Source organism: Palaemon carinicauda, chromosome 1 (assembly GCF_036898095.1).
Source record: "Palaemon carinicauda isolate YSFRI2023 chromosome 1, ASM3689809v2, whole genome shotgun sequence".
In the NCBI taxonomy this organism is placed as follows: domain Eukaryota; kingdom Metazoa; phylum Arthropoda; class Malacostraca; order Decapoda; family Palaemonidae; genus Palaemon; species Palaemon carinicauda.
The window spans coordinates 81,750,812-81,772,159 of record NC_090725.1 but is presented as its reverse complement, the minus strand read 5'-3'; the positions used below and the strand labels follow the sequence as shown (position 1 = coordinate 81,772,159).

General features: G+C 43.2%; 1 protein-coding gene across 1 annotated transcript in view; it reads right to left on the bottom strand.

Annotated features, from left to right (window-relative positions):
* mRpL40 (mitochondrial ribosomal protein L40) overlaps positions 1-21,348 on the bottom strand; it is a 71,695-nt gene that overhangs the window by 49,924 nt on the left and 423 nt on the right. The window contains exon 2 of the mRNA XM_068382345.1: positions 2,135-2,218. Within this exon, the coding sequence (XP_068238446.1) occupies positions 2,135-2,218 (84 nt within the window). The remainder of the gene's footprint in view (positions 1-2,134; positions 2,219-21,348) is intronic.

Sequence of the window (21,348 nt, the reverse complement as noted above, 5' to 3'; positions counted from 1 at the left end):
TCTCAGCGTAGAGACCTCGGCCAGTGAGAGCTGTCGATGGATCATCTCAATGATCACGATTAACTCTTTCGCAGATGAGAGAGATGTCCTCCCGAAGGAGGAACTTGCCTTGGACTTTGCTCTCACACCATCCCAGGGGAAGAGGCATAGACCTTAGCATCAGCCACAGGGGACCAAAAGTCCAACTGACGGGGAGCAATGCCAAGGTGGTCTGGCGCTGTGCCCAAAGGGGATGGCTCCACCTCCAAAGAAGTAGGAGTGCACTTCCTCTTGACACCCAACTGAAAATAAAAGAGTTCAAACAGAACTTCCTTCAAAGGGGGACCATCAACACCCAGCGAAGGCCAAAACTGTAAAAGATCAGAGAATGAGTAAGCATTCCCCAGAGGAGGGGGTGGGACCGAATCGCTAGGGGAAACAGTACCGTCCTTCGGACCACAAGGTTGACCTGCGGTTAGCAAGGCTGCGCTGCTACTCAGCCGTTCCCCAGAGAGGACTGGCGGAGGAGCAGATTCGGGAAGAGATCAAGGCGTCAAAGAAGAAGTCTGCGATTTCTTCGACTTCGAGGAAGACCCCGAAGGAGAAGAATCTCGCTTAGACTCCTTCTTTTTCCTGCTCCCAAACTTCTCCCACTGGGAGGCAGACCACTCTCGACACTCAGGACAAGTGTTGTCCCGATCACACCATGTGGGGGTCCGTCTCAAGGGCGGAAATGAAAATACCGCAGGAGCGGCCCTTAAGACCAAGACAGGTACACATGACCAAGGAAGGAACCAAGCACACCTGAAAAGAGAGAGATAAAAAGTATTTTCGAAATGGCAATTCTTAATGGCGGGAGAAAGCGGCCACGACCACACTGTCGAGCCAGAAAGCAAAGTGGGTGCTCAGCCCAGGTGTGTGAGTGAGCGGGGTAATCGGCTACCCCCTTCCCTCTAACAAGCGGTTGGGGTAGTTATCCTCGCTAAAATCTTTAAGGCTCATCTTTAAGTATATCCCCTATAAATAGCTTAGGGCTTATATAAGTGACGGAACAAATAGCATATCCTTGGGTTCTTCCATAAATATTTCTTGAGCATGACAATCTGTCCGCACATTTATTCAATCTAAAGAAAAAGCAAAATATTAAACAGCCAAACTAAAAGGCGGCAGAGAAACGTATTTGTTCTGGACTGCGACTTTAGTTAAGGTGAAGGTTACTCTACCTGGTGAGTGAGCAGGGCCTACCATTCACCCGCCAGCAACTATAACTTCCTCGTTAAAGGTTTAAACTGCCACTCCAGCTTCGCTGAATTCACATTTCTATCATAAGGACGGTGGTTTGTATTTATGTAGGAACAATCACAGCCTAATCTACTGTAATCTAGCAAAAATAGTCTCCAATGTCACAGCACTCTTACATAAATACATATTATGATGCTCTGTATGAGCTGTATGAGACTGAAGCTGGGGATCAATGTGATGACGTTTTGCAAAAAATCTTTCATAAAAGTTTGTTTACTATGGTGTACAGACTAGAGGAATTTTCGGATTAGCTGAAATCCTACTATTAAGATACTCTTGTGTACACAAGTCTGGCGCTTCCTTTATTTTCTTCCTTGACTGTCAACAGGAGGGTTGACCTTGCTAATGACCCTTCTTTCCCCTATAGATAACACCCCTTTACTGCTTTCTTCAGGATGGTTTTGCCCTACTTTTCTAGAAGTAAGAGTAACTCCCACAATGTCTCCTGAGAGACATTCATAACCTCATAACTTACCTCAAGGAAAGATTGTCACACTTTCCTGGGTAGCATTTATGACATGAAAAACTAAATTCTTATTAATTTGGCTTTATAGATTAGAAAAATTTACCTCTTCCTGAATACAGCCCTTAGTTTCTTAGTGAGACTTCTAAATAAACAGGTAGCACACGCCTATAGATTTCAAGATATCTAAATCTGAAATTCTATTTATTTTACTATAATAGTTCAGGAGCATGCATCACTATCTATATACAAACAAGAACATGATGTACGGTATTCATGCAATTCAAGACATATAAAAGTGCAAAAGTCAAAAGCTTCATAGACCAGTTCTAATACATTTAGTAGTGCTCCATCATAACTAGCACTAACAAAGGTTTATTTAATACTTACCAAACAACTTGTGTTGCTCTAAAAAGAAGTGGACTAGTTGCTGTAGTTATGCACCTTTGACTGCCTTGTGCAGATACAGCTAACCTGAATAAAGTAACATAAAAAAAGGCTTAGATAACATGGGTTCTCACTTTAAGAAAACAAAAATTCAAAGGCAACTCAATATGCAAAATCTCAATTTAATATTGTATACGGACTAAATGAACCTTAACACCAATCAATATAGCGACCAATTAAATAAAAATCATATACATAAAAAACTACCTTCTCCATCGAAAAGTGAATTACATTTTCTATATACATTAATACTGTACTAAACCCTTCTTGTGCAGATTTTTGAAATACAAAAAAAAAAAAAAGAAAAAAAAAGAAATATTTGTAAGTAATTTGTATTTTTTCTAACTATACAAACCTGAGCTCTTTACTATAGATATAGTTATTGGCGCAAGTTGGCAAAAGGCTAGAAAACTTTTGACGATGTGTCAACAACCATTCCGTTTGTTATCAGTGGTAGAGGGGAAAAGTACTAGTCCTCCCTTACTCATACCTTCTTCACAAAAGGGACCAGACATCCCAACTCCCCCTCATAAGGAGGTTGGGGACGTAACCGTGAATATAAAAACATATTCTAGTTACCAGCGTCATGGGGCACACCTCAGTCCAAAACTAACACCGTAACCTCTGTAGAGTACTCGAATGACTGCTAATAGTCCTGAGAGGAGCTAAGGTACCTAATCCAATTGCTGTGCAGCTACCTCAGGGCCTATCGAAATAAGGTTCTATGTGAACGTCTTGCAGGTAGTGGGTAGTGAAATTAGACTGATCCTTCCATACCTCCATTAGAAGTACAGTATATATATACAGTACCTGCATCACAGAACTGTTCTGTTCTTTTTAAATCTGACCGTGCTCACAAGCAAGTGCTCGATTCCTCTTGAGATCCATGAGTTCATCTAAGTAGTGCCTCTGTGCTCTTGCAGGACACAAAACCAGATGACCAGGATTGTCGGTTCTGAATTTTAATCTGGCAACGAACTCATGAGAAGCTGACGGAGACTTACCCCTATATCCGAGAACAGGTGATGTTGTAGGGAAGACCATGTGACTTGCTAATCTCTTCATCATCATCATCATCTCCTCCTATGCCTATTGACGCAAAGGGCCTCGATTAGATTTCGCCACTCGTCTCTGTCTTGAAAGAATAACTTTCCCGTTTGGTGCTGCAATCCAGCCTCGCTAGACCTTGAATCACATCGCAAAGTGAGAGATCACTTGTATTAAGCAACCTCTCAGGTGAAAGGATAGCTTCAACTTTTGATGCCATTGGCCACTGAGACAGCTGCCAGGTTCTCCCAACTACTCCGAAGAACAACAGCGTTCTCTCTCGTCAGAACATGAGAATACTTCTGATCTGCCTGGATTGATAAACTACCAGGCAAGGACAACAAGTCATGCAAGCAACTCAGCCTGCCAAAAACCCCGAAGGGTCGGAGTCAGAGGGAGACTAATGCAAACATATCTCTCAAGTGAAAGGCTAACTTTCCCTTGAGTACCCAAGGGTGCCGAGAAGTAACTTAAAAAGCAAACCTCTCAAGCAATTTGTTCGCTGACCAATTAGTTAAATTGGTTTTTGTTGTGCCATAGTTCACTGCCCACTATTTAACATCATCTACTTGTGCCTCATTGTTCTGCTTGTTCTGACATGCTCCATGCACGAAAGCCCTGTGGGCTAGAGCTTATAATAGTTTATACGTTTTCACTTTAATTCAGTTCGAACAGATGTATGTTCCAAATTCCATATTGCTCAATGTAAGATGACAAAACTGAACAGCAAAACATTATACTGTACCCCATTTCTATTATAATACTTGAAAACACTGTATAATCATAATACTTGCAAATACTGTATAATTGAATGAATAAAACCATTGATATACTGTACAAACTTACAAACATTGGCCTTGGCTTCAATTTCTAATTATCGGGCTAAATATATGAAACAGATTTCTAACCTAGCCTATCATTATAAACATAAAAAATAACATAGGTACCAGGCACTAATTACATTGTATATTCCAATATTGAAAACAAATAACCAAGAGGTTTAAAATATAAAATGTTGAGTCCTTTATTCTGTTTGAACTAGTAACTTGCAACTGAAGCACAACCTATCAGTTTTAGGGTGTATGTACAGTAGTTACTGTAGTTGGGACACGCGTAACTTTCTTATTACTTGTCAAATTAATTTTCTTCATAGGAAAATGTTGTTCATCTTTGTCTGAAATATGATATTATAAAGCTTTTAGTGTTACCTTGCCACGAGTGAAACCGGTTTGGGGAGTAAACATAGAGTCGTCGCTTAGTCTTTGGGTATGCTAAGGATACAGCAGTATACAGTGAACCCTCGCTACTTCGCGGTTCGACAATCGCGGATTCACCACTTCGCGGGTTTTTTCCATAACCCATATATATATACATATCGCGGATTTTCCGGAAAATTCGAAAATACCGCGAAATCTAAAGACAACCAAGTACGATATTTTGTTACCTGTAATTCCATTAATACTGTAATTAGTAATATCTGCTCTTACTGATTGTTCATTGCATTACATATGATATATAATTCAGCACAGAAAGAAATAAAACACAAAAAGAGAATGTGATCATACGATAATACAGTACTGTATACAGTACGTAGTAAAATTAAATCGAACATGAAACGCAAATCAGATGCAGTCATACAATATTAGAATGGTGTACAGTAAGGCTGCTGTTGACTACTACTGTACGTACAGTACTACAAATGTAATGGATGTGTTTCTTTTCCATGAATCTTTTGTATGTATACGTACGTAGTACAGTACTGCATCCAATAATATTCTTTGTTGCAAAAATCACATTTCGAATAAGCGTACGAGAGAGAGAGATAGAGAGAGAGAGAGAGAGAGACACACACATCCTACAGTACAAAAAAAGCGTAAAATAGCGTACGTAAAGCTGTATTATTATTACAGTACTGTATTGTTATTATTATTATTATTGTTGTTGTTGTTAATAAAATTATTATTGTTATCATTATTATCATTATTATTATTATTATTACTGTATTACTGTACTGTACTGTATTATCATACGATAATTCAGTACTGTATACAGTACGTAGTAAAATTAAATCGAACATGAAACGCAAATTAGATGCAGTCATACAATATTAGAATGGTGTACAGTAAGGCTGCTGTTGACTACTATTGTACGTACAGTACTACAAATGTAATGGATGTGCTTCTTTTCCATGAATCTTTTGTATGTATACGTACGTAGTACAGTACTGCATCCAATAATATTCTTTGTTGCAAAAATCACATTTCGAATAAGCGTACGAGAGAGAGAGAGAGAGACACACACACACACACACATCCTACAAAAGAATAAAACACTGTAGCATACGTAAAGCTATTAAATATTGTTATTATTATTGTTGTTGTTGTTAATAAAATTATGATTGTTATTATTATTATCATTATTATTATTATTATTACAGTACTGTACTGTATTATTATCATTATTTATTATTATTACGGTATTATTAATCTACGTACGTTCGGTATGCGCGGGGCATCTTCTATGAGTTGGTAACCTACGCATCATATACTGTAAGACGGGTTATGATTGGTTCAAGCGCTGATAGATGACGAATCAGAACTCAAGTTTTGTTATCTAGCCTGTGATTGGTGTTTTGCCATCATCTCCTACCCGCAGCATCTAGGTTCTCGCGGGGCCGGATCGTCCACTTTCTCTTACCGCGTATCGCTGAGTAGACGTTCTTAAGTTTGTGAATCTGTGCTGTGTGCGACTTTTTTAAGTTGAACTTTTTGTCAAATCCTACTGTAATGGCTCCCAAGCGTTCTGCTTCTCTTAAGGCTGGTAGTGAGCCTAAACGCCACCGAAGGATGATGACGATAGCTGAGAAGGTTACGCTTCTCGATATGTTAAAAGATGGTAGAAGTTACGCGGCCGCTGGGCGCCATTTTGGCATCAACGAATCTACTGTTCGCTATATCAAGAAGGACGAGGCGAACATTAGAAAGACGGCTGCAATCACCTTTAGCAGATCAGCGAAGCGAGTCGTTACAACGCGTAATAAAACGATCGTACGCATGGAAGGTGCTTTAGCTGTGTGGATTGCCGACTGCCGGAAGAAGAACATAGCGTTGGATACGAACACCATCCAAACAAAGGCTTTGAGCTTATATGAGAATTTTGTTGCAAAGGAACCTAAAGACGACGACGGCAACCATGCTGAAGATGATGATGATGCAGATGATCCTCAACCAGGGACATCCACTGATTCCCAGCCTCAGAAACATTTTTCCGCCAGCAAAGGATGGTTCGCGAAGTTTCAGAAACGCTTCGCCCTGAAAAGCGTTTCCCTGCATGGGGAGGCTGCTTCCGCTGACACTGCCGCTGCTGAAACTTACGTGAACCAGACGTTCAAGAATATTATCGCCGAAGGTGGATACAAGCTGGAACAAGTCTTTAATATGGATGAGACCGGCTTGTTTTGGAAGAGAATGCCGTCGCGAACTTTAAAGCATTCAAGGATCGCGTTACCCTCGTGATGTGTGGCAATGCTGCTGGATTTTTGCTAAAGCCGGGGCTTATTTATAAGTCGAAAAATCCTCGCGCTTTGAAAAATAAAAATAAGAATCTCCTTCCCGTGTACTGGATGCATAATCAAAAAGCATGGATTACGAAGATGCTGACCTCCAACTGGTTCCATCAGTGTTTTATCCCGCAAGTCAGCAAATATCTCGTAGAGAAGGGCTTGCCATTCAAGATCCTTCTCCTTATGGATAACGCTGGTGGACACGCAACTGACCTGTCGCATGAGGGCATTCAGGTTGAGTTCCTGCCACCCAAAACCACGTCATTAATTCAACCGATGGACCAGGGGGTTATCAGGGCGTTCAAGGCCCTCTACACGAAGAACACCTTGGCGGACCTCGTTGCGTGTGTGGATGCTGCCCAAGATGATGAGGATGAAGATTTTAACTTGAAGGCGTACTGGCGGCAGTACACCATAGCCACGTGCCTGCAGAATATTCAGAAGGCACTTCAAGAGATGAAACCTGCAACCGTGAATGCGAGCTGGAAGAAGTTGTGGCCCGAGATTGTTTACGACGACAAGGGATTTACTCCGTCGGAAATCCAACACTCTGCAATACGCAAATCTGTGCAGTCGGCTGCCATAATTGGAGGTGACGGGTTTGGCGACATGACGACTGAAGACGTCGACGAGTTGTTGGACTGCCATTCCCAGCCCCTAACTGACGCAGACCTCGAAGACCTGACGAAATCGGCAAGCGAAGAAGAGAGTGAAACCCAGGAAGAGACCCAAGAAAATGTCGAAGAAACAGGCTTAACATTAGAACGGCTTGCCAAGGCCTGCAACCATGCGAAGGAGTTGAAAGAAATGTTGCAAGAGTGGGACGAGGATATGGTTCGCTCGATGCAATTCTGCAACAAGATCGATGAAGACATGACTCCCTACAAAATGCTCTTGGATCGAAAAAAGAAGCAGCGGCAACAACTTCCGATCACAATGTTCTTCCAGCCTCGCAAAAAAGAGCCAGTTCCTCCTGCTAGTACGCCTTCGGAAGAAATTGAAGAAGTTTCCCAGGAAGAAGTTGAAGAGGTGTCCCAGGAAAAGACACCTCCGTCTGAAGAGACGTAAAATACTACCTGGCTGCACAGTAGAACACATCATCAGCTTCATCATCATCATTTCTACTGTGCAGCAAATTCATCGCCATCATCATTCAAGTTTTTCTTCAACTTCTTTCGTGGTGAGTACAGTAACAATCTTTATTTTTTACTTTAATATTCTTACATTCTAAAACTGTATTTGTGCCTGTTTTATAGTTTAGTACTGTACGTACTGTATGCATTAAGTTAAAGGGAAGGTTTTAAAAGTCTACATGTTGCAACCTATCATATTTTTTTTTGTTTAAAAATGTTATTTTTATTAGTAAAATAAATTTTTGAATATACTTACCCGATAATCATGTAGCTGTCAACTCCGTTGCCCGACAGAATTCTATGGAGGGATACGCCAGCTATCACAATACTAGAAGGGGGTGTACTTACCAGCGCCACCTGTGGCCAGGTACTCAAGTACTTCTTGTTGACACCTCCTCAATTATTCCTCGGTCCACTGGTTCTCTATGGGGAGGAAGGGAGGGTCGATTAAATCATGATTATCGGGTAAGTATATTCAAAAATTTATTTTACTAATAAAAATAACATTTTTCAATATTAAACTTACCCGATAATCATGTAGCTGATTCACACCCAGGGGGGTGGGTGAAAACCAGTGTACAAGATTAAAGGATAGCTAAGTATCCCATATTTCATATAACAGTTATCTCAAATAACAATGAAATAATAAGTACCTGGTAAGGAAGTCGAATTGAACCGTTACTCTGCCTCTTTTTTAAGTTCGTCTTCCTTACTGAGCGCAGCGTTCCTCTTGGAGGCTGAATCAACCCAAAGGTGCCAAAGTATATGGGGTTGCAACCCCTACTAAAGGACCTCTACAAAACCTCTAACCCAGGCGCTTCTCAAGAATGAATAGACCACCCGCCAAATCAAAAGGATGCGGAAGGCTTCTTAGCCTACCGTAACAACCATAAAAACAACAATAAAAGCATTCAAGAGAAAGGTTAAAAAAAGGTTATGGGATTAAGGGAATGTAGTGGCTGAGCCCTCACCTACTACTGCACTCGCTGCTACGAATGGTCCCAGGGTGTAGCAGTTCTCGTAAAGAGACTGGACATCTTTAAGATAAAATGATGCAAACACTGACTTGCTCCTCCAATAGGTTGCATCCATTATGCTCTGCAGAGAACGGTTTTTATTAAAGGCCATCGAAGTAGCTACGGCTCTTACTTCGTGGGTCCTTACCTTCAGCAATGCAAGGTCTTCCTCCTTTAAGTGAGAGTGGGCTTCTCTAATCAGAAGCCTTATATAATATGAAACCCCATTCTTGGACATGGGCCTCGAAGGTTTCTTGATGGCACACCATAAGGCTTCTGACTGTCCTCGAAGAGGTTTAGACCTCTTAAGATAAAATTTGAGAGCTCTGACAGGGCAAAGAACTCTCTCTAGTTCGTTACCTACCATGTTAGAGAGGCTAGGTATTTCAAACGATCTAGGCCAAGGACGTGAAGGAAGTTCATTCTTTGCTAGGAATCCGAGCTGAAAAGAACATGTTGCAGATTCGGTCGTGAAACCAATGTTCTTGCTGAAGGCATGAACCTCACTGACTCTCTTAGCTGTTGCAAGGCAGACGAGAAAAAGAGTCTTGAGGGTAAGGTCCTTGAAGGAAGCTGACTGGAGAGGTTCGAACCTAGGTGACATAAGGAACCTTAAGACTACGTCTAGGTTCCAGCCTGGAGTGGATAGACGACGCTCTTTAGACGTCTCAAAAGACTTAAGAATGTCTTGAAGGTCCTTGTTGGAAGAAAGGTCCAAACCTCTGTGGCGGAGAACTGAAGCCAACATACTCCTATACCCTTTAATCGTAGGGGCTGAAAGGGATCTCTCATTCCTAAGATGTAGAAGGAAGTCAGCTATTTGGGTCACAGAGGTATTGGTAGAGGATATTGAATTGGCTCTACACCAGCTTCGGAAGACCTCCCACTTAGACTGGTAGACTCTACGAGTGGAAACCCTTCTCGCTCTGGCAATCGCACTGGCTGCCTCCTTCGAAAAGCCTCTAGCTCTAGCGAATCTTTCGACAGTCTGAAGGCAGTCAGCCGAAGAGCGTGGAGGTTTGGGTGCAACCTGTCTACGTGAGGTTGACGTAGAAGGTCCACTCTTAGAGGTAGAGTCCTGGGGATGTCGACTAGCCATTGAAGTACCTCTGTGAACCATTCTCTTGCAGGCCAAAGGGGAGCAACCAGCGTCAGCCGTGTCCCTTCGTGCGAGATGAATTTCTGCAGAACTTTGTTTATTATCTTGAACGGTGGGAATGCGTACAGGTCGAGATGGGACCAGTTTAGTAGAAAAGCATCCACATGAACTGCTGCAGGGTCTGGAACAGGGGAACAGTACAGCGGAAGTCTCTTGGTTATGGAGGTGGCAAACAGATCTATGGTAGGTTGACCCCACAAGGTCCAAAGTCTGTTGCACACACTCTTGTGGAGGGTCCATTCCGTGGGAATGACCTGATTCCTTCTGCTTAGGCGATCTGCTGAGACGTTCATATCGCCCTGAATGAACCTCGTGACCAGAGTGAGGTTTAGACCTCTTGACCAAATGAGGAGGTCCCTTGCGATCTCGTATAGGCTCCTCGAATGGGTCCCTCCTTGCTTGGAGATGTAAGCCAAGGCTGTGGTATTGTCTGAGTTCACCTCCACCACTTTGCCTAGCAGGAGGGACTTGAAGTTCAACAGGGCTAAATGAACTGCTAGTAGCTCCTTGCAGTTGATGTGGAGTAATCCCTGTTCTTCGTTCCACGTTCCCGAGCATTCCCGTCCGTTCAAGGTCGCACCCCAGCCCGAGTCCGATGCATCTGAGAAGAGATGAAGATTGGGGGTCTGAATAGCCAACGATAGACCCTCCCTGAGAAGGAGGTTGTGCTTCCACCACAGGAGAGTGGTCTTCATCTCTTGGGTGATTGGGATAGAGACTGCTTCGAGAGTCGAACCCTTGTCCCAATGAGCTGCAAGATGGAATTGAAGAGGGCGGAGGTGGAGTCTCCCTAGCTCGACGAACAGGGCCAGTGATGAAAGGGTCCCTGTGAGACTCATCCACTGTCTCACCGAGCAACTGCTCCTCTTCAGCATGCTCATGATGCACTCTAGGGCTTGGCTTATCCTGGGGGCCGATGGAAAAGCCCGAAAATCCTGACTCCGAATCTCCATTCCCAGGTACACAATGGATTGGGAGGGAATGAGTTGAGACTTTTCTATGTTGACTAATAGACCCAGTTCTCTGATTAAGTCTAAAGTCCAATTGAGATTCTCCAGACAGCGACGACTCGTGGAGGCTCTCAACAGCCAGTCGTCTAAGTAGAGGGAGGCTCTGATGTCCGATAAGTGTAGGAATTTTGCTATATTCCTCATCAGATGAGTAAAGACCATAGGAGCTGTGCTTAGGCCAAAACACAGGGCTTGGAATTGGTAGACAACCTTTCCGAAAACGAATCTCAGGAAAGGTTGGGAGTCTGGATGAATAGGAACGTGAAAGTAGGCATCTTTCAAGTCCAACGAGACCATCCAGTCCTCCTGCCTGACCGCTGCTAAGACCGACTTCGTCGTCTCCATCGTGAACGTCTGCTTGGTGACATACGCGTTGAGCGCGCTGACGTCCAGCACCGGTCTCCAACCCCCTGTCTTCTTGGCCACAAGAAAGAGACGGTTGTAGAAGCCCGGGGATTGATGGTCCCGGACTATAACCACTGCCTTCTTCTGCACAAGTAGCGACACCTCCTGGTGCAATGCTAGCCTCTTGTCCTCTTCTTTGTAGTTGGGAGAGAGGTTGATGGGCGATGTGGTCAGAGGTGGTTTGAGGCAGAATGGAATCCTGTAACCGTTCCTCAGCCAACTGACAGACTGGGCGTCTGCACCTCTCTTCTCCCAGGCTCGCCAGAAGATCTTGAGTCTGGCTCCTACTGCTGTCTGGAGATGCGGAGAGTCAGTTTTTTCCTTTAGATGTCCTGGAGCCTTTCCTGGACTTGCTCCTGTAAGAGTCTGGACGGGAGCTTCCTCGGCTGGGGGCTCTACCACGAAAGGGCGGTATGAACCTCGTAGCAGGGGTATCAACCACTGGGGAGCGATAAGTCTTGGGGACTGAGGTAGCAACCTTAGACTTACGAGCCGATGAGGCTACAAGATCGTGTGTGTCCTTTTGTATCAGGGCAGCAGACAAGTCCTTAACCAGCTCTTCGGGGAAGAGGAACTTCGAGAGCGGAGCAAAAAGGAGTTGTGACCTTTGGCAAGGTGTAATGCTGGAGGAAAGGAAGGTACACAGCTGTTCCCTTTTCTTCAAAACCCCTGATACAAACATCGACGCAAGCTCACCAGATCCATCCCTAATGGCCTTATCCATGCAGGACATTAATAGCATGGCAGAATCCTTGTCCGCAGGAGAGGTCTTCTTGCTGAGGGCCCCCAGGCACCAGTCAAGAAAGTTGAACATCTCAAATGCTCTAAACAGTCCTTTCAGTAAGTGATCCAGGTCTGAGAAGGTCCAGCAAACCTTAGAACGCCTCATTGCAGTTCTCCGAGGCGAGTCTACCAGACTTGAGAAGTCAGCCTGGGCAGAGGCAGGTACTCCCAAGCCTGGTGCTTCTCCTGTGGCATACCAAACGCTCGCTTTCGAAGTGAGCTTAGTCGGCGGGAACATGAAAGAAGTTTTGCCAAGGTGTTGCTTAGTCTGCAGCCACTCCCCTAAGATCCTTAATGCTCTCTTAGAGGACCTTGCTAGGACTAGCTTAGTATAGGAGGACTTAGCTTGTTGTACGCCCAGCGAAAACTCAGATGGCGGAGAGCGGGGAATAGCAGAGACAAAGTGGTCTGGATAAACCTCCCTAAGCAGAGCCAAGACCTTACGAAAGTCAATAGACTGTGGAGAAGGCTTGGATTCATCCACGTCTGACGAGGGATCCAGGTGTGCCTCCTCATCATCAGACGCCTCATCACCAGAGTGTAGCGAAGATATTGGACAAGAATGCTGAACAGCAGAGTCAGAACGAGTAGGAACAATATTAGTGGTTTCCTCTTCAAGTAACTGTTGAGGGAGAACCTGAGGCTCAGACTGCAAAGGCTGAATAACAGACAAAGCAGAAGGAAGGCGCATGGGTGGAGGAGGCTGACTCCTAGCATGAGAGGTTGAACCCAAGGGTTGCGCTTGCAGAGCGGTTGGTGGAAGCGGAGTAGCAAGTTCCTGTTCCTGTGGTGTGAGCGGAGCGTGATGAGGTTGAGGCTGCGCAGAACAAGGTAAATGTCTCGCAAGCTGAGGCTCCTGAGGCGCAAGGCCAAGGTGTAGTGGAGCTTGCCTTGTGGATGGTTGAGCTCGCTGCAGCGAGAGCTGAGGAGACTGACTCATGCACGGGAGAGGTTGTTGTACCTCAGCCGAGAGTTGCACCACTGGTGGAGCAGCAAGGGGAGGCGGAGGAAGAGAGGTATAATCCTCCTGATCCCATAGCAAAGGTTGCCTTAAAGAAGGCGGAGGCTGAACACCACTGGGAACAGCAAACTCAGACTGTGGCTCAACATCGTACGCCTGGCAGGTGGTACTGCGATCAGGCGGAGCAAGCGCAGGCGGAGCGAGCGTAGGCGGAGCGAACGCAGGCGGAGGGAGTGTAGGCGGAGGCGGAGGCGCAACACTCTCAGCCCGACACTCACGCATCAAGTCCGAAAGCTGTGCTTGCATGGACTGTAGTAGAGTCCACTTAGGGTCAGCAGAAACTACAGTAGGCTGAGGTAAAGCCTTAACAGTCGAGCTCTGTTGTGGCAGAACCTTACTCCTCTTGGGCGGAGTGCAGTCGACAGATGACTGCGGCGAGTCAGAGCTGAGCCAATGACTGCTATCTGGCTGAGCACTCGCGGACTGGACTCTGCGTTTAAGTGGTCTCGAGACCTGAGACCAACGTTTCTTCCCTGACAGATGATCAGCGGACGAGAAAAAGACGGGCTCAATCGTCTGCAGGTGGGAGTGACGGTCTTTGGAAGACACGCCCGCAACCACCGAGGATACTTCTGTGCGCCTAACAAGGCCTGCCGAACCCTTATGCCCTTCGACATTGCTTCTCCCCTGGGCTTGGGAGCTTGCAAGAGGTCCCGGACTGGGAGGACGACTGGCTCGCACAGAAGTATCCTCACGCACCACACTGGCACTGACACTAGCACTTGGCACTGCAATGACACTAGCACTCGTCACAGCACTGGCACTAATTCCACCCACTGCACTCTTGACCTTAAGTTCCTTAACTTCGGCCATCAGAGACTTATGGTCACTTACCACTGACTCTACTTTATCGCCTAAGGCCTGAATAGCACGCAAAACAACAGACATATCAGGCGGAGGGCAAACAGTAGGTTCGGGGGTAGCCACTACAGGGGTAGGAAAAGGTAGGGGATCATGAGGTGAGGAAAACAGTGAAGAGTGAGAAGAACTCCTCCTAACTCTACCTCTCTCTAACTTAGTTGAATATTTTAAAAGACGGACAAATTCCAGTTCCGAAAGTCCGGCGCATTCCTCACATCGATTTTCTAACTGACAGGGTCTGTCCCTACAGTCAGAACAAGCGGTGTGAGGATCTACCGAGGCCTTCGGAATACGCCTATTGCAAGACCTACATCGTCTATGGGAGGGGGCTTGCGAAATGTCAGACATCTTGAATCCAAAGAGTTAGCCAAAGGGGTTTCCAAAATCAAGCAAAAGATCGTTAACCGTATATCAGGACTATATAAAAGCTATCTAGCTAATATAAGAAGGTTTCCAGTAAAGCGACAGCCGAAATCTGAGAGAATACTTCACCAATTAGCCGTGAACAAACTCGAAGATCATAAGCATATCCCAGAACGTCTTGCCGGAAGCACGACAGAGGAATAATTGAGGAGGTGTCAACAAGAAGTACTTGAGTACCTGGCCACAGGTGGCGCTGGTAAGTACACCCCCTTCTAGTATTGTGATAGCTGGCGTATCCCTCCATAGAATTCTGTCGGGCAACGGAGTTGACAGCTACATGATTATCGGGTAAGTTTAATATTGAAAATTTACATTTACGTACGTAAAACAATCTCTCTCTCTCTCTCTCTCTCTCTCTCTCTCTCTCTCGTAAATTGATTTTTTATGTTTAAAATTTACATTTACTGTACGTACGTAAAACAATCTCTCTCTCTCTCTCTCTCTCTCTCTCTCTCTCTCTCTCTCTCTCTCTCGTAAATTGTTTTCCTGCTTTGCTACGTACAATACTGTATGTGCTGTACAGTACTGTATGATTTTATATAGATACGGTAAATTATATTTGTAAGGTAACATATTTTGTAAATGCTTTTACTGTAAATACTGTACTGTATCATTATTTATCACTATCATCATGCGCGTTAAATGCCTTGTTTGTTCTGAGCGTGGTTGTTTACTGAGCGTACAGTACTTTATGACGGCGTCGTTTCAGGCGGCGTCATAAAGAAAAAAATTTCATTTGGAAGTCCTAAGAAAAATACGTAAACTAAAACATTGGTAATAAAAAAATCAACATACAGTACTGTATAATCAATATAATCGATGCAAAAACTAACCTATACATATATGTGTACACTAAATGAGTTTGTTTCTTCATTATGATCAGAGATGAACGTAAACAAAACATTGGTTGCCATTTTTTATCGTGCTTTTTAGGTGTTTAGGAAACGCATGATATAAAATCGCCTTTAATATTTGTGCCTGTTTTAGTTTAGGGTGCTGTAGTACATGCATTAAGTGTTCTGTACATTAAAGGGTGGTTTGTTAACAGTACTACGTACAAGGGAAGGTTTTAAAAGTCCGAATATACATGTTAAATAAATAGGTAAATATGATGTCACTACTTCGCGGATTTTCACCTATCGCGCCCGCGTCTGGAACCTATCTACCGCGATAAACGAGGGTTCACTGTACAGGTAAGTGGGATTGCAGTGGGGGGGGGGGGGGAACACCACCCGTAGGTGAGTAGATCAGGATATAACTCCTAGGTTGGGTTAGCTATGGAATCTTAGGTTATTTATGAAATACTAGGTTAGGTAGTATTCTTGTACAGTGGAACCTCTACGCACGAACGTATCTACATCCGAATTTTCCAACACCCGAAGTAAAATTCGAGCAATTTTTCGACTCTACACCCGAATTTTATTTCGCCACACGAAGTAAGCAATTTTCGTCGTACCGGTTGTATCCGAATTTTTCGACACGTGAAGTACAATTCGAACACGTTCCGACTCTACACCCGAATTTTTTTTCGACACCCGAAGTAAACAATACCCGTATGCGTAGATGGTACTCATAGCGCCGGATGTATTTTTTATTTCCGCCGATAGAAGGCAGCACTGCGACCTCGGAGGGACCCTCAATTAGCGTGGCTTGGGTCATTCCTCTGTTCTCGTCGGCTTCGTGTGGTTGTGCACTGTGCGTTCTGCTATTAACTATATTTTAATCGTGATTTTTTACGTACATCCTTTTACGGTTTTTTACGTAAAGCATGGGTCCTAAAAGGCTTAGTTTCGCAAGTGGTAGTGGTGAGAAAAGGAAGAAGGAAATGCTTTCTTTAGAAGTAAAGCAAGAAATTATTGAAAAGCATGAGCGTGGCGTCCGCGTGAGTGAACTTGCAAAAGAATACGTATGGCCGAAATATGTTGACTATCTCGACAATCTTGAAACAGAAAGAAGCCATTAAAGCAGTGAAACCTTCAAAGGGGATCAACATCATTTCAAAACGTCGTAGCCCTGTCATAGAAGAGATGGAACAACTTCTGCTATTCTGGATCAAGGACAGAGAGATTGTTGGCGACACCATCACCGAAACTATCATCTGCGAGAAGGCGCACACCATCTTCACTGACTTGAAGGAGGCGAGCTCTAGGGGTGATGCTGGGGAGAGTTCAACCGAACGTTCCTCAGACAATTTCAAGGCATCTCGTGGCTGGTTTGAAAAATTTAAGAAACGGTCCGGGATTCATTCAGTTGTTCGCCACAGAGAGGCTGCTAGTGCGGACACAAAGGCTGCAGCTGACTTTGTGAAGAGCTTTGAAAGGACCGTGCAGGAAGAAGGCTACGTAGAGCAGCAGGTGTTCAATTGTGATGAAACTGGGCTGTTTTGGAAGAAGATGCCCAGTCGAACCTACATCACCGCCGAAGAGAAGAAATTATTGCCTGGGCATAAACCAATGAAGGATCGGTTGACTCTTGCCCTATGTGCCAACGCTAGCGGGGACTTTAAAGTCAAGCCCTTACTGGTTTACCATTCGGAGAACCCTAGGGCCTTTAAGGCACAGAATGTGGATAAGGACCAGCTTCATGTTTTCTGGCGATCCAACTCGAAGGCCTGGGTCACTAGGCAGTTCTTTGTCCAGTGGGTTAACAAAGTTTTTGGTCCTTCTGTGAAGAAGTATCTTCATGAGCAGAAATTGCCTTTAAAGTGCCTGCTATGCCTTGACAATGCACCCGCTCACCCCCCCCCCGGACTTGAAGATGATATCTTCGAAGAATTCAAGTTCATAAAGGTGCTGTATCTTCCACCGAATACTGTACCACATCTATCCTCCAGCCCATGGACCAGCAAGTCATCTCGAACTTCAAGAAGCTCTACACCAAGCAACTATTCAAGCAGTGCTTTAATGTCACGCAAAGCACAAACTTAACTTTGCGTGAATTTTGGAAAAGCCACTTTAACATCGTGCACTGCTTGAAGATCATAGATCAGGCTTGGGTGGGATTAACTCGACGAACCCTCAATTCTGCCTGGAAGAAGCTGTGGCCTGATGCAGTTTCTCCCAGAGATTTCGAGGGTTTTGACCCTGAACCTGATCCCGTGGTGGGTGCAGCGGAAGACGTAGAGGAAATCGTCTCCCTTGGCAAATCCATGGGTCTGGAGGTCGACGCAGATGACATCACGGAACTCGTCGCCGAACATCACGACGAACTTACTACAGAGGAGCTCAAGGAACTCCATGCTATGTATGAGCACATGAGTGATGACGAGGAAGGGATCGAGGAGGTAGAACATGTGTTAGGTTCGGCGCAAATAAAAGAGATGTTAGGAAAATATCAAGACGTAGTCGACTTCATCGACAAATACCATCCAAAAAAATTGCAGGTTTGTCGTGTAACTGCGCAGTTCGATGATGTTTTCCTAACTCATTTTCGAAACATTCTAAAAAGCCGTACCAAGCAACTTTCTATCGATAGATTCTTTAAAAAAACTACGAAGCGAACTCGTGACGAAGAGGAAGGAAGTGGTTCATAGAAAACGGCAAAGATTGAAGAGAAAAAAATTCAATCAATTTTAAGTGTAGAGAGTGAATGTGATTAAAATCAATCATCAAAAAGAAAAAAAGAAAATGTAAAAAAAAATACAAAATATAAAAATAAAAAAAAATAAATAAGCTAAGTTAGGTTAAAGTTCACTTAGTGTAAGTTAGAATAAGTTACGGTAGTGTACATTTATCGTAGTCACCATCTCTACCTCCTCGCCGCCCGTCCATCTTCTCTCTGCGTAGCAAGACCGACACCTGCGCTGGACTTTCTAAGGTAAAGTGACGCTAAAAACCCGTTTCTTATTTATTATTTCTTGATAATTATTCTTTTTTACATGTCTATTATCTAATTTAGAGTGCATATTGTCATGTGTAATTATGTGTAGTAATTTATTAAGGAGTTATCATAGGTTTTTGGGCTCAACCACGGATTAATCCTATTTCAATGTATTCTTTTGGGAAAATTTGTTTCTACATCCGAACATTTTCTACACCCGAAGTCGGTTGTGGAACAGATTAAATTCGTATGTAGAGGTACCACTGTATTTGTTTCACTTTTAATATAGTTTTTCAGTTAGTACTTTTGGAATTTTTAAATGACTGAAAATAAAAATAAGTTTCCCTCAATTTTTTGCATCAGAGAAGTTCAATATACCTATAAATACACAAGGAACACTTCTTATTTTCTGCATTCGGAATATTGTGATATAGTAAATATTTATCCACATTTTAATTACCGACCTGGTACGTCCACCCAACTAAAAGGGCTCCTCATTATTATAATAGAACATGGGAAAAAATTTACCAATAAAGAAGAGGGGGTTATATAGTGAAAAACTTGTTTTCTTCAAAAATGACCCTTATTTCCGTTGCAAATAAATACTTAATAAGATACACCCTAATGCAGTCTACGGTAATAGGGACTACCCAGTGGAACCAGGGGTTTTGGGTGGAGAAAATTTACTGGCAAATCGATAAATAATGGTAAAACTAACCTTTTCTTATCTATACTGTACATTATTCTCTGGGACGCATAATAAATCCACAAAAATTGAGCAAAATATGGGGATCTTCTCCCCTGAAATATTTATTCACTCTTTTGTTTATATTTTAGAAGTCAGATGTTTCTACTCCAGTTTGTGCATAGCTTGTAGCGAATTAATGACTATACTTCCTGCGACAAGTTCTCCTTCCTTTTTCTTTCTACAAATGGAATTACTTCTGTACATTCATTTGTAAGTAGCTCCTCCTTACTTCTCCTACCATATGACGAAGCTTACCATACTGTATTTGGGGATGCATGTATGCTTGAGTGTGACAGGCTGTTCTTTGACACATCCGTTTTCTTACCTTAGAACAACTCTTCAGTTCCTTTGTAGCTGCATTACATGTCAGGTTTACGTTATGGAGCCCAACATAACAAAGTGTAACGGCCGCTCCTTTGGCTATTTCGATGCTACAGCCAAGTTTCACGGTGATTACCACAGTTCCCTTGGTGATGTGAATAATATCTTAAAAGGTCATTATGTTATCCTCAAAGGTTAGTGTCTCATATGCAATTCTGGTAAGGATTTATTTGTGATTTACTTTTAGTTTGTGACCTGGGAAGGGTGGGGAATCGGGTCCGGGTGCTTGCCCCTTGCCCCCGGCTAGGTCCGTGACTTGGGAAGGTTTGCGACCTGGAAAGCGGGGTCAGGGGGGCTTGTCCCCCCCGGCTAGGTCTGTGACCTGGGAACTAGTAGGTTAGGTTGGGTGGGTTTGTTATATTCTGTGGCGTTTCACAAATCTCAAAAGTATTAATTACTGACGGTTTGGACTGCTTTTGCACATACAAAGTCCCAGATTCCCACCTGTGTCCGTCGGGAAGGGGACAGTCAAAATGGTCAATAATGGAAATAAAGGTCAAATTTCTTGAAAACAAACTATTTACGCTAGGGAAACCCGTTTTTCTTATTAGAAATGTTGTCCCATGTTATTCTATAATTTTACCGGCTCCTCCATTTTTTTTATGAAGTATTTGGGGAATGAAGGTTCCTCTGGCAGGTGCCAAGATGATGAAAGGAGCAAAACAGACTTTTTTCTATAGAAAAAAAGGTTTCATTGTGGTGAATTACATGGCAATGTAACCTAGGAAAAAAACTACTGTTTCTAATCGAAAAAATTACGCTCTCTTCGAAAATGACATTCGTTCCCGTCGCAAATTAATAGTTTCAGAAATATATATACATCTATATCCTCCAATAATGGGGGACCCCCAGTGGGAACTCGGGGTTTTGGGTGGGGAAAACATACTGGGGAATTGATATATAAACGTAAAACAAGCCTTCTCTTCTCTATACATTACCTTCTTGAAATTATAAAAACCGGAGGAAAATACAAAACAGTATATCTGGATAAACTTTGGAGGCGCCGTTACAAAGATTGTGGCATGAAAAAATACAGTAACCAGTGCTGCCAACGTCCGATGTAGATCAAATGTTATTTGGTGACCTGTCATACTACTAGGCTAGGTTAGGTGGGTTTGTTAGGTTCTGTGCCCTTTTTGTACTTCTTATATATTGAGTAAAACTTATATGGAGAAATTATTTAATATATGGAAATATCTATCATTACTATCTTTAGTAATGTTAACGTGCCGTTGGTAACTCTGTGTACCATGCGTCAACGTTGGTAACACTGTGTATTATTGGTAACGTTGCTAATGTTATCGTTCGTTTGTAAGAGAAGTGACACCGTGCATCTCAAAGTTATCCGAATTGGGTGATCTGTTTGTTTCCGATTGAAATAAACATCAAATTCGCTTAATTCACGTTATTTACTATAGGAAAACAATTATATTTCGTTTCCCCAGTATGTTTTCCCCACCCAAAACCCCGAGTTCCCACTGGGGGTCCCCCATTATCGTAGGATATAGATGTATATATATTTCTGAATCTATTCATTTGCGACAGAAACGAGTGTCATTTAGGAAGAGATCGTAATTTTTTCTATAAGAAACAGTAGTTTTTTTCCTAGGCTACATTGCCATGTAATTCACTACAAAAATACCGAAAAAAATAGGTTTTTCCCTAGATTACATTACCCTGTAATACAGTACAATAATACCTAGGATTCAAAATAGTGCATTTGCAAAGATCTGTTTAATTACGCGAGTTTGAATGCCCTAATATTGAAATATTCTATACAGTAACATAA